Here is a 13240-nt window from a genome sequence, read left to right as displayed (position 1 = left end):
TTTCCTCCCTTAGCTTTATTTCCTTCCTCCGTCAATTCCTTTTCTCTTTTTTATCTTTTTCTTTGTCCTTTCCCTCTGTTGCTTGCTTAGTTTCAATAAATGAGAAATGGGATGTGGCTTTATAACATAAGAAAAGCATTCCTCAAAGGAAAAACTGTGGCAGCAAAAAATCTCAGGGAATGCAAGATACTTTAAAGTATTTTGATGGTCCATACAAAACACGTAGTAATCACTAATGAGTGGTCAGTAATACCCACATAGTACCATCTCTTTGGACTTCTTGGGCAGCTTCTGGAATATCACCTCCTGTCCTCCTTCACATGCATTGTCAGAAGGGATCATCGCTGGGGCACTGAGTATACACCAGGCTGTCAGCATTGAGGCAGTGCCTGTAGCCTCACTCCCCAAGCTGGGCGTGCACAAAAGTGAGCTCTGGGGAGGCAGAGGACAGGAGTGGGGTGTCCCCAACCAAAAGGATGCTCTAGACTCCAAGCAGTGTGTCTGGCTACCTGAACTAGACATCACGGAAGGAAGCAGGCTCTACCTGTAGACTTTTCATGAGAGATGGGGTGGTATTCAAGATTGCCCAACAGCGACTCTTAATTTCTAGAAATGTTTTGTGTCAGACATCCTTTCAGTTCAGTTCAGTTCAGTCGCTCAGTCGTGTCCGACTCTTTGCAACCCCATGAATCACAGCACACCAGGCCTCCCTGTCCATCACCAACTCCCGGAGTTCACTCAAACTCATGTCCATCGAGTCGGTGATTCCATCCAGCCATCTCATTCTTTGTCGTCCCCTTCTCCTCCCGCCCCCAATCCTTCCCAGCATCAGAGTCTTTTACAGTGAGTCAACTCGTCGCGTGAGGTGGCCAAAGTATTGGAGTTTCAGCTTTAGCATCAGTCCTTCCAGTGAACACCCAGGATTGATCTCCTTTAGAATGGACTGGTTGGATCTCCTTGCAGTCCAAGGGACTCTCAAGAGTCTTCTCCAGCACCACAGTTCAAAGCATCAATTCTTCAGCGATCAGCTTTCTTCACAGTCCAACTCTCAGATCCATACATGACCACGGGAAAAACCATAGCCTTGACTAGACGGACCTTTGTTGCAAAGTAATGTCTCTGCTTTTTAATATACTATCTAGGTTGGTCATAACTTTCCTTCCAAGGAGCAAGCGTCTTTTTATTTAATGGCTGCAATCAGCATCTGCAGTGATTTTGGAGCCCAAAAAATAAAGTCTGACACTGTTTCCACTGTTTTCCCATCTATTTCCCATGAAGTGATGGGACCAGATGCCATGATCTTTGTTTTCTGAATGTTGAGCTTCAAGCCAACCTTTTCACTCTCCTCTTTCACTTTCCTCAAGAGGCTCTTTAGTTCCTCTTCACTTTCTTGCATAAGGGTGTTGTCATCTGCATATCTGAGGTTATTGGTATTTCTCCTGGCAATCTTGATTTCAGCTTGTGCTTCTTCCAGCCCAGCGTTCCTCATGATGTACTCTGCATATAAGTTAAATAAGCAGGTTGAACAATATACAACCTTGACATTTTCCTTTTCCTATTTGGAACCAGTCTGTTGTTCCATGTCCAGTTCTGACTGTTGCTTCCTGACCTGCATACAGGTTTCTCAAGAGGCAGGTCAGGTGGTCTGGTATTCCCATCTCTTTCAGAATGTTCCACAGTTTATTGGGATCCACACAGTCAAAGGCTTTGGCATAGTCAATGAAGCAGAAATAGATGTTTTTCTGGAACTCTCTGGCTTTCTCCGTGATCCAGCAGATGTTGGCAATTTGATCTCTGGTTCCTCTGCCTTTTCTAAAACCAACTTGTACATCTGGAAGTTCACAGTTCACGTATTGCTGAAGCCTGACTTGGAGAATTTTGAGCATGACTTTACTAGCGTGTGAGATGAGTGCAATTGTGCAGTAGTTTGAGCATTCTTTGGCATTGCCTTTCTTTGGGATTGGAATGAAGACTGACCTCTTCCAGTCCTGTGGCCACAGCTGAGTTTTCCAAATTTGCTGGCATATTGAGTGCAGCACTTTCACAGCATCATCTTTCAAGATTTGAAATAGCTCAACTGGAATTCCATCACCTCCACTAGCTTTGTTCGTAGTGATGCTTTCTAAGGCCCACTTGACTTCACATTCCAAGATGTCTGGCTCTAGGTCGGTGATCATGTTATCGTGATTATCTTGGTCGTGAAGATCTTTTTTGTACAGTTCTTCTGTGTATTCTTGCCACCTCTTCTTAATATCTTCTGCTTCTGTTAGGTCCATACCATTTCTGTCCTTTATCGAGCCCATCTTTGCATGAAACGTTCCCTTGGAATCTCTAATTTTCTTGAAGAGATCTCTTGTTTTTCCTATTCTGTTGTTTTCCTCAGGCATCCTTGGTCCTTCATTTTGTGTTCTTGAATGCTAATTTGAAAAGTAACCTTTTATTTCTAGTTTTTACCTGTCATTTTATTGTTCTTACCTCTCACCATTGTATTTCAAAGACTGTCCCCCAACGCACCATTTTTCCATAACAAATAAATGATGCTGTGAAATGTATCTCTTTCAAGCCCTTTGTCAGACTTTAGACATAGCAGCAGAAAGATGGCTTGATCTCCAGCTCAGTTAAGGGTCTTCTCAATTAAATTCTCTGCTCCTAAATGTACCCTGAAGATTTATTTTTGGTTTTTGGTATTATAGCATTAATGACATTCATAGTAGCAGATTCTTTTTATTATCTAATTCTTAGAAATACTGTTTGAAATGTGTGGTTGGTTAGGGAAACTGAAGAAGGACAGAATTTGGAGGACACGTCGCCTGGTCAGTCCTAATGTGTTATCATTCAGCACCTGATCTGCGGATATGAACATCTATATTCTCTGAACCAGTCAACTTTCTTGATATTATCACAATACATTCATTTTTTAATGCTTTACTTACTGATTTGTTGTTCATTCACTCAGTCATGTCCAACTGTTTGCAACCCATGGACTGCAGTATGCCAGGCTTCCCTGTCCTTCGCTATCTCCCAGAGCTCACCTTCTGTCATCTGCTTCTCCTCCTGCCCTCAATCTTTCCCATCATCAGGGTCTTTTTCAGTGAGTTGGCTCTCCACATCAGGTGGCCAAAGTATTGGGGCTTCAGCTGTAGCATCAGTCCTTTCAGTGAATATTCAGGGTTGATTTCCTTTGGGATTGACTGGTTTGATCTCCTGCAATCCAAGGAACTCTCAAGAGTCTTCTCCAACACCACAGTTCAAAAGCATCAATTCTTAGGCTGGCACCCAGGTTCTTTATGGGTCAACTCTCATATCCATACATTACTTCTGGAAAAACCATAGCTTTGACTATACGGGCCTTTGTCAGCAAAGCAATGTCTCTACTTTTTAATACACTGTCTAGGTTTGTCATAAGTTTTCTTCCAAGGAACAAGCGTCTTTTACTTACCAATATCTCCTGGTAAGGAGATTATAAATCTCTGCAACCTCAGAGTTTTCTCTCTTGGTCAATGTCTATGAACAAATCTTTAAAGTAGTTTATGAAGCAGTGCACTGCCCATCCCTCCCCAACTTTCTAGTTTTGTCTTACTCTGTTCTCCCTTCTTCCTTTACAGTCAAAACCACACTGATGGTCTTTCAGTTCTCCAAATTCAATGTTCACTATCTTACAATGTGCCCTCTCTGGACTGTTGGCTTAGTCTAAGGTATCTGCAGTGGAAATGGTGAGATGGTGGGACTTGGGGTAGATAAGGAAGTGGAGCCAAGTGGACTGTGTAATGGATTGAACATGGAATCTGAGGGCAGAGAGAGAAGCTGATGCTGGTTTCTGGGTGCAGAGACTGAGCATCTGGGTGAATGGGGAAGATGGAGCGAGAAGGAAAATGCAAGGGTTCTGTTTGGGCCTGTCATCTTTATGATGAATGACCTTGTTTCCAGAAAGGATCTTACCCTTCACTGTGGAGCTGCTTTTCCCACTCCTGTGTTGGGAGACCTTCAGTTTAAGGTTCCCTGGTTGAGGTCATCAGTGGTGTCATGGGGAGGTCCCACCAGGAGATGTAAGCTTGGCCTCATGTTTACATCTTGGTCTGAGCTGGTTGTGGTTGCTGACTCCTCTGGTAGGAATAACAGGATTAGACCTCAAGGCACCAAGAGACAGGCATCCCCCAGCTTCAGGGTTGGGGATTGTCCTCTGTACTCCATTCACCCCAGGTTAAAAGTTTGTATGTTATTCTAGAGCTTCTAATTACCAGTTGGTTTTCAATGCAGCAGAAACATCACAAATAATGTTCTTTCTCAAACCTTCAATTTTTGAGGCAATCTTATTTTTATTGCTTGCTTTAGAACTATAGACATACCTTGTTTTATTGTGCATCCCAGATATTGAATTTTTTACAAATTGAGAGCTTGTCATAAACCTGAATCAAGCAAGTCTATAGGCACCATTTTCCCATCAGCATTTGCTTATTCCATGTCTCTGTGTCACCTTTTGGTAATTCTCACAATATGTCAAACATTTTCACTATCATTGCAGTTGCTTTGGGGATCTATAATATCAATGATCTTTGATATTACTACCATGACTTACTGAAGTCTCTGATGATGGTTAATATTTTTTAGCAAAGCCTTATTTTTAAGTTAAGTTCTGTACATAGTTTTTTTCAAGCATAATGCTATTGCACGCATACTTGGGTATAGTATAGTGTAACATAACTTCTGTTTGCCCTGGAAAACCAGAAAATTCACGTGACTCACTTTACTGGAATATTCACTGTATTCTGGTGTTCAGAAACTGAACCCGCAAAAGCTCTGAGGGATGCCTGTACTAGTTCCTTTCTGGAAAGCAAGTGATTGTTCTGAAAGCTTTACGGGCGTAAAGACAAGTCAATCTGCTGCAAAGCCTGATGATTCATAGGGCGGGCTGCCAGCCTGGGGAAGGAGCTGGGGAAGTGACAGATGCTGACGGAGGGCATAACCAACAGTGCTGTCACCACAAAGTCCTGTCACTGCAGGTGTTTAAGGTGTAATAATTACATATTGTTGCACTGATGAATACTTCTGCACCAAAATAGATGGATATTTTCTTTTATTCTGTTTTTTAAAATGAAGAGCCTAACTCATAAAAATATATTTTTGTTACAAAAAAGCAACAAATATGCAAGGTAGAAATAGGAAAATTTTTAAATATCTCATAAAAGGAAGATTACAATATACCCACCACCACAAAGTAACAGTTGTATAGTGCTATAATATTATTTGAATAAAATTAGAACTATTAATAGTTTAATAATTAATCTTATGCAAGTGTTTAATCAGCTGAATTTTTATAGCAACAATATATTCTTAAAATCTCCCATGTCATTAATTAATTTTCTATAGCACAATTTTAATGGCTGCGTAAAATTTCATCTTAGAGATTAAGTATAATTAATCTGAAACTTTGACATAATATGGGCTTCCCTGGTGGTTCAGACTGTTAAGAGTCTGCCTGGAATGCAGGAAACCCAGGTTTGACTCCTGGGTCAGGAAGATCCCTTGCAGAAGGGAAGGGCTACCCCACTCCAATATTCTTGCCTGGAGAGTTCCATGGACAGAGGAACCTAGCAGGCTACAGTCCATGGGGTGGCAAAGAGTTTGACATGACTGAGCAACTAACACTTTCACTTTAGAGATTATATATTTTTCAAATTGTCACTTTTATTCAAAAATCTTGAAATAATTAGATGGATATGGTTTTGCTTAGTGTAAGTAAACAAGAGAAAAGACTTGTTGGGAAACAGCTGTGACCCAGTTAGTAGCTTTGTGTATGTGTTGGCTCTCTGAAGGGATTTACCCAGTTCTGGCTTGTTAAACCAAACCATAAACGTTTCAGAATTTTATTTTACAAAGAAATTATCTTAATTTTAAGTATCTTAAAGATATCATAACGGCATCTAAGTTATGACTAAGCGTAAAAGTCATAACAGCAACTAAGTTAATCTTCCTCATTTGCTCCAAAACAGTGGAGAAAGACAGACAAGTTAGAAATCCTTTTTGTCCTTAGACTCACTACTGTCTCTACATTAGAGGGCTCTTCCTACAGATTTTAGGATTAGCTGGGTTCTTGTGACCTGCTTTCTCTGCAGCCAATAGCACAGCTGTTGCCTCCAAGTCCCGCACACTGCAGTCTTCATGTCACCCGAATTCTCCCTAGAAGCACGAACAAAGAAGCGTCTGACAATCTGTACTTGCATTAACAGTATTGTTGGCTGTGGTCAACACTTTCACTGTCTGCAGTTAGAGAATTCTTTGGAAATGAATGATGAAAAACCAAAACTGGGGACAGGAAACTCAGATTCCACCTCTTTTGTTTATACTCAATCTTATGATTTTGTTTTTTGTTTCTTCCTCAGCACAAAACTCTTCTCAGTAGAATATTCCCCAGAGAAATCAAAACCAGAAACTGTTGTAACATCCCCACCTGGAAAGCACAAAACAGCTCACGCCTAACTAGAGTTTTACTTAAATTCTGTTTTTCACCTTCATGGAACATTTCTTTCAGAAGCCTACATGGCTACAATTAGAACATTTCAGAAGATAAAACTCCTTCAAAAATTCCAAAAGATTTCACTCAGGTTTTGAAAGGAGAATAACTAATCAGGAGGTAGAAGCGTAGTTGGGGAGAAGAGATCTGCTAAGAGGGGAGAGCTTATGAGCAAAGGCAGCAGGTTTGGGAAAGTGACTGTGGAGGTGACCGTGAGCCAGCCTTCATCATCCCACTGGTGAGAGACTAATTTATTATTTGAAGACCTAGGAAAGGATTTTCAGATAATACTTGCCACGTTGCCCAGTGAGAAAATCATGGGCACCCATTTTACCAATGAGGGACCCACTATGCAAATTTGGACAGCTGTCCCTGTGTCATCCCCTGGCAGCCAGAAACAGAGATATGACAGATCTTCCCCTTGCAACTCTACTTGTCAATAAGTGGGGCTCTATCTCTATTACTGCCATCATTTCTTATCAGGCTTTATCTCCATCCTCTCCTGCCCCCGCCTCTCTGTGCACTCACACACCTCCCCTTCATTCCTCTTTTTCACCGATGGCATCTTGCCAATGAATGGATCAAGTTATCTTGCAGTGGGTCCATGTAATTTTTATGTCTAGACAGCTACCAGGGATGTCTGCACATAAACAGGTTTGATAAACACATCTTCATTGAGCTTACGACCGAGAATGAGATGGCTGGATGGCATCACCGACTCTGTGGACATGAGTTTGAGTGAACTCCGGGAGTTGGTGATGGACAGCGAGGCCTGGCGTGCTGTGATTCATGGGGTCTCAAAGAGTCGGACACGACTGAGCGACTGAACTGAACTGAACTGAACTCACTCACTTACTTTTTCAATATAATCTGTTTTTACTTAACCTACTAGAGCTTGATAAGTATTTCAAGGTTGGGGTTCCTGGAGAAATCCTGGGGCTCAAGGATTATTATCACACCAATTTGAATGTGTGATTTAGTTTATAGTTTAACTTGTGTTACAGCAAGGGTGGGAACATAGTGGGAAATTACACAATGTTATTCTTAGAAGGGATGTTAAAAATCTAAAACTATACCTATTTTTCTGGACACAAAGAGAATTTAGATTTTCTTTATGTTTATTTGTTCTGAAATATCTAGAATCTTTGATCAAGCCAGTAAATGCAAAAGCTAAGTTGGCAAAATTCTGTTTCCAGCTATTTTTCAGTCTATGTCCCATCTTAGCTCTTGTAGCCCCTAACGTCTTGCCTTTTAAATTTAATTAGATCCAATTTACTTTTGCTTTTATTTCTTTTGCTTTGGGAGACTGATCAAAGAAAATATTGCTGCGATTTATGTCAAAGTGTTCTCTACCTGTGTTTTCCTTTTGTTGTATAGTACCCAGTCTTATCTTAGGTCTTTAAACTATTTTGAGTTTATTTGTATGTGTGCTATGAGGGAGTCTTATAATTTCATTCATTTCCAGGTATGCAGCTTTCCCAGTACTATCTAGCAAAGAGATTGTCTTTTCTTCAATATATGTTCTTACCTAATCTTTCATAGATTAATTGAACACAGATATTTGGAGACCTGTGTTTTAAAACTGCAGTTTTTATTCTTCAGTATCAGGAGGAGCAGTTATATTCTATTATGCTATGCTTAAAGTAAAATTGCACATTCAGGGCATCTAAATTGGCATGCCCAATTGACATATAGAAAATTCATTATGTGGATGAGACATTCAATTATTCTTGGACTCTTTTGAGAAAGGTGCTCTTAACAATGATTCACAGTATAAACACAAGATTAATAGGAATATGCCCTTTGTGAGACTTAAAAAATATTTCCAATTAAATACAAAGGATGAAGTTAACTGCAATACCTATGTGTAGAAAAAATAACTTGTGTCTTGTTTGGAGTTCCAGCATATTCTCTTCTTTTTTAAAAAATAATATTATTAATTTAGTTTTGGCTGTGCTGGGTCTTTGTTGCTGTGTGGGCTTTTCTCTAGTTGCGGCAGACATGCAGACTTCTCCTTGCAGAGGCTTCTGTTGTTGTGGAGCTCAGGCTCTAGGCGCTCAGGCTTCAGTATTTGTGACATGTGGGCTCAGAAGTTGTGGTGCATGAACTTATTTGCTCCACAGCATGTGGGGTCTTCCTGGACTAGGGAGCAAGCCTGTGACTCCTGCATTTGCAGGCAGATTCTTCTACCCCTGAGCCACCAGGTAAGCCCATACCACCCACTCTCTTTAGATATATTTACTCTAAATATGACCTAAATGAAGAATTAAATTCCACTTAACGTCAGAATTATTTTTGTAGTTCTATTGTTTGGGTCAATTGTTTCAGGTACTTTTCCCTTCTCCATAACCATTAACCAAGGTCTCTCATAAGTAGAAAGGCAGAGTTAAGAGCCCCTTTCTCTTCCTTTCAATTTCCAATTAGCAGATTTGTTAATGAGCAGTAAAAGGGGTGAAAGGCAGGCAGCTTAAGAAAGAAAGAGAAAGAAGCAAATAAAGGTAATTTGTGAAAACGGATTCAGATCCTTGGCAGTTCAGGTTGGGCCGCCCCATTTGCTGTGCAGGCTGTGATCACTTCAATTTGGAGCTCAATTTCTTATTTGCTTTTATAGTCTTATTCAAAAAGAAAACTGGATTTCTAGAAATTCCTTCCGTGGAGAGCAGTTCCGCAAAAGCTGCTTATATAGCAGCTCTGTTTGCCAGTCTTCCACTCTCATAACAATAAACTACAGCCACAGCTGGCATCAGGAAGCGTCTTAACCTCTTGGACAAGGGATTCAGCCCCTCTTCTTGTTGTTCAGTTGCTCAGCCTCTCAGTTTCCTGTTCTTTGCGACCCCACGGACTGCAGCACCCCAGACTTCCCTGTCCTTCACTACTTACCGGAGTTTGCTCAAACCCACGTCCACTGAGTCGGTGATGCCATCCAGCCATCTCCTCCTCCGTCGTCCCCTTCTCCTCCAGCCTTCAATCTTTCCCAGCATCAGGGTCTTTTGCACTGAATCAGCTCTTCCCATCAGGTGGCCAGAGTAATGGAGCTTCAGCTTCATTAGTCCTTCCAGTAGGGGCTGACATAATCCAGGACCCTAAAGAAATTCCAGAAGCGTTTACTTTCCCCCCACCAAGTATTGCTCAGATTGTCAAATCAACTTGACAGTTTGTTTTCAGGACACTGCCATGTGGTTTGTATGATGTCAACCTACTTTTTAGATAAATGCAGTCTGATTTTCTTGAATCAAGACATTTCCCAGTTTTGTGTATCTTTATAAATAGCCTTCAGATCTCAGAGTCTGAGTGCTAAAAGCGCTAATTAATGATAACAACCCCAAATGCCCTGGGAAAATATACAGTTCCAGTAATCATATTCTAAAATTTTTGTTTTCTTCCTTTTCTATAACCAAATAATAAAGAAAGGTCAGGCTAGGCCTTTGTCTCCCTAGTGAAACAGGGTAATCCATTTAAATACCACCAGTCCTATTACCCAAATTCTCCCTGACTTGCCTCTTTTTGAAATATTGTCTGAGTTATGTTACTGGGAGATATTGTGTGCTAATGGGTTTCTTTCTACTGTTAACAGGTTTTGGCTTCAGGGAAACGGAAAGAATATAGTTGGCCACGTATTTTGCTGCAAGATAGAAACAGCCTATTTTACAAGATGGTGCAACAACTGGGCGAGGCAGAGGCTGCTGTCCTCACCAAAAGGGCAAAATAGGTGAGCCTGCTGCGGGAAGCTGTAATTAAAATTCGCCTCCAGGGTGCATTCTTCACAGGATCTCCCCCAAGGGTCTGGGAACAAGCACTCTGTGCTCTTTTCAGTTAGAAGCCTCCAGGGAGGAAGCTTCATGACTGGGTCTTAACAACACGTGGCAGTGGAAGGCAGTTCTGCTGAGAATCTGCGGCAGTGCTGGGGGTGCGGGTGGATGTGCGCCCTTCTGTGTGCACACACCTGTGCCTGAGACAGACTTTGGATTTGACTTTCCACATGTTCGGACTCTGGGTTCAGATTCTCATGGAGCACTGAACACTCTCATTTGCAGACCCTTTCCATTCATTCTGATTGGTTCTGATTGGTGCTCAGCACGTTTGTGATACAGGTTCTGTTGAGGAATATCCAGGAAACCTGAGAGTTTAAGGGGAAGAATCTTGGAATATTTTGATTCTGGGAAGATCTTCCAGAGAAAGGTGTAATCTATATAGAAAACTCTTACCTGAAATGATCACTTTCTCCCTAATTCCTTGTTGTTTAGAGTTAGGTCCATTCCCCCCCCCCCCCCCCCGCCATTCTTCCTCTACCTTCTAGAAGATGAAATTGTCGTCAGGACAAATGAAGAACTCACGATACCGTCGCACCGTAGCCTGAAAGGTGCCTGAAGGTTTACAGAGCACTTTCTCGGAGATGAGATGTGTGAGGCTCTAAGCACTGTACATGGTGTGAGGAAGGGGCTCAGTGAGTAACGCTCAGGTCACGTGGTGTCTTCCTAACAGAGGCGCAGTGGTAACCAAGGTCTGGTTTCAGAGGCTTAGCCGTTGTCATGCAGCCATCTCTAAGTCCTTCTGGAGCCAGGTGGGAGTGGGATTGGGCTTGATGGAAAAATAGATGGAGGGAAGGAAGGTCTGGTGTTCTTGCCCCTTAACATGCACGGCTCAGGGTGGGATGTGGCTTCCCCATCGAAAATTTATCTCCGGATGTTAAATTATGGGTGTATTTTCCATTCTTCATTCTTTTCTGTCTCTCCCAGATTTTCACTTGTAAATAGAATAAGATTATTTGTGTAATATTTAAAATGTCTTAAAGAAAATATGTCCCAGTGTCTTCAGTTCAGTTCAGTTCAGTCGCTCAGTCGTGTCCGACTCTTTGCGACCCCATGAATCACAGCACGCCATACTTCTATATGAAAGCTTTATCTAAAATGTGGCCAAGTTCATCACTGTCTCCTCTCAGTCCTCTCTGGAAATGAGGAAATACAGAGCAGGACCTTCCACTGCTCATCAGGTAGGGGACTTCCTGGGTCCCAGAGCTGGCTGAAGAGTTGGCAGAGTTAGGCTTTGTGCTTAGGTTTGAGGAAAAGAAAGTCTGTGTTCTGAACTTTTCATAAATACTTATATTGTGTGCAAATGTTGAGAAGCTGAACAAGGAACTCTGTGTTTTTTTCTGCCTGAAATTCACAGAGTACTTTAATCCACTAGAGTGTCTCCCAGTCAGACCATCCATCCTGAGACCTAGAAAGCCAGGAATCTCCCAAACCCTTTTGCTCTTTTGATCTTAGTCATTTCACATCAAAAAGAGGTGTTCCCACCTGTAGGTCAAAGTCTTAATTTTAAAACTATATTATCATGACATTGAGTAATGAGAAATAGAACACAGAATTTTAGATTGGTCCAGATAATAAGATAATAGGATTCAACCCTCTCTTTGTACAGGTGAGGAAACTAAGGTGCTTTAGCAGGAAGGTGGCCCTATGTATATAACTGGTGTTAAGCTAGTCTGCAGCAGACACAGAATTATAAATTTGTTCTTTCAGTAAACATTTTAAATCAAGTGTAACATACATACTGAAGCAGACATAGGTCATAGAATTAGAAATCTTGTGATTCCTGGCCCAGTAATCCTGCACCTACTCTAACAGTATTAATGGTAAGTTACATTTGTGTAGTCCTTTATTATTTATTTTATACAGTTCGCACATGTATGATTTCACTGACCCTCCTGATGGTCCATTTTTATCCCATGTCATGGATGAGGAGAGTGTGTCCAAAGTTCACTCAAGGTCACAGAGCTGGTCCAGGAAGCACTGAGGGGGAGTTGCTGAGGGAGGCTGTGTGCTGTCCTAGGTACTGTGTTCTGCATCGAATCTGAGAACACTGCTCCTGTCACGTGGTAGCCAAGGTAGGGCCAGTCACTGAAATTCACAGGGTGACAGAACCTCACTCTTGGATTTCAGTCCTGCCACTGGCTCAGGTCACCTCTACAGAGAGAAATACATTTCTTAATTCTCATCCCATCTTGACATTACTTCTGCATACTCTGCATCCTTTTAGGAGGATAAACTATCAGATTATCAGTTTTTTGAATGTGTAAGTATCAGATATCAATGCATTGTTCAGCGCTATAACAAGGGGAGCGTTAGCCTAAGTCACAAGGTTTTCACTGATAGAACAGAATTCATTCATCTGAAAAGAAAACCCAACATCTGGGAGAAGGTGCTTCCACATCACATTTTCTTGAACTCGTAGCTCAGGTGAGCTGATCACTGTCTGATTGACCCTTCTGGATGATCCTTGAAATAGTCGAGAAAGTCCCTTTCAGATACATAAAGCTACAGGGGGCAGTAGTTTGCTACGGCTGCCATACAAAGACCAAAGAGTAGGCGACTTAAGCAGCAGGGACTTATGTCCTCACAGCCCTGGAGGCTGGAAGTCTGAGGTCACGGTGTCACAGCGTTGGTTTCCTCTGAGGTCTCGCTCTTGGCTTGTAGACACTGTCTTCCCTCTGTGTCCCACATGCTCCTCCCTCTGTGTGAGCCTGTGTCCTGGTCTCTTCTTATGAGAACTCCAGTCTGTTAGATTAGGGCCCACTTGTATGATTTCATTTTAACTTTATTGCCTCTTTAAAGATGCTGTCTCCAAATACAGTCACATTCTGTGGTACTGGGGGATTGAGGACTTCAACATGTAAAATTGGAGGTGAGAGAGTAACAGGAAGACCAGGAGTCTCCAAACGGAGGGAGTAGG

At 41.7% G+C, this 13240-nt stretch overlaps 1 protein-coding gene across 1 annotated transcript in view; it reads left to right on the top strand.

Moving 5' to 3' along the window:
- The window catches only part of LOC148775811 (ATP-binding cassette sub-family C member 4-like), a 148804-nt gene extending 138584 nt beyond the window's left edge, over positions 1–10220 (top strand). Inside the window, exon 30 of the mRNA XM_088842650.1 lies at positions 10086–10220. Coding sequence (XP_088698776.1) covers positions 10086–10220 — 135 coding nt within the window. The remainder of the gene's footprint in view (positions 1–10085) is intronic.
- The last annotated feature ends 3020 nt before the right edge of the window (positions 10221–13240 follow it).

The sequence above is a fragment of the Moschus berezovskii genome, chromosome 13 (assembly GCF_049115385.1).
Source record: "Moschus berezovskii isolate FMDL1 chromosome 13, NW_MosBer_1.0, whole genome shotgun sequence".
NCBI lineage: Eukaryota > Metazoa > Chordata > Mammalia > Artiodactyla > Moschidae > Moschus > Moschus berezovskii.
Note: the sequence above shows the minus strand (reverse complement) of the source record. Positions and strands in the feature narration are given on the sequence as shown.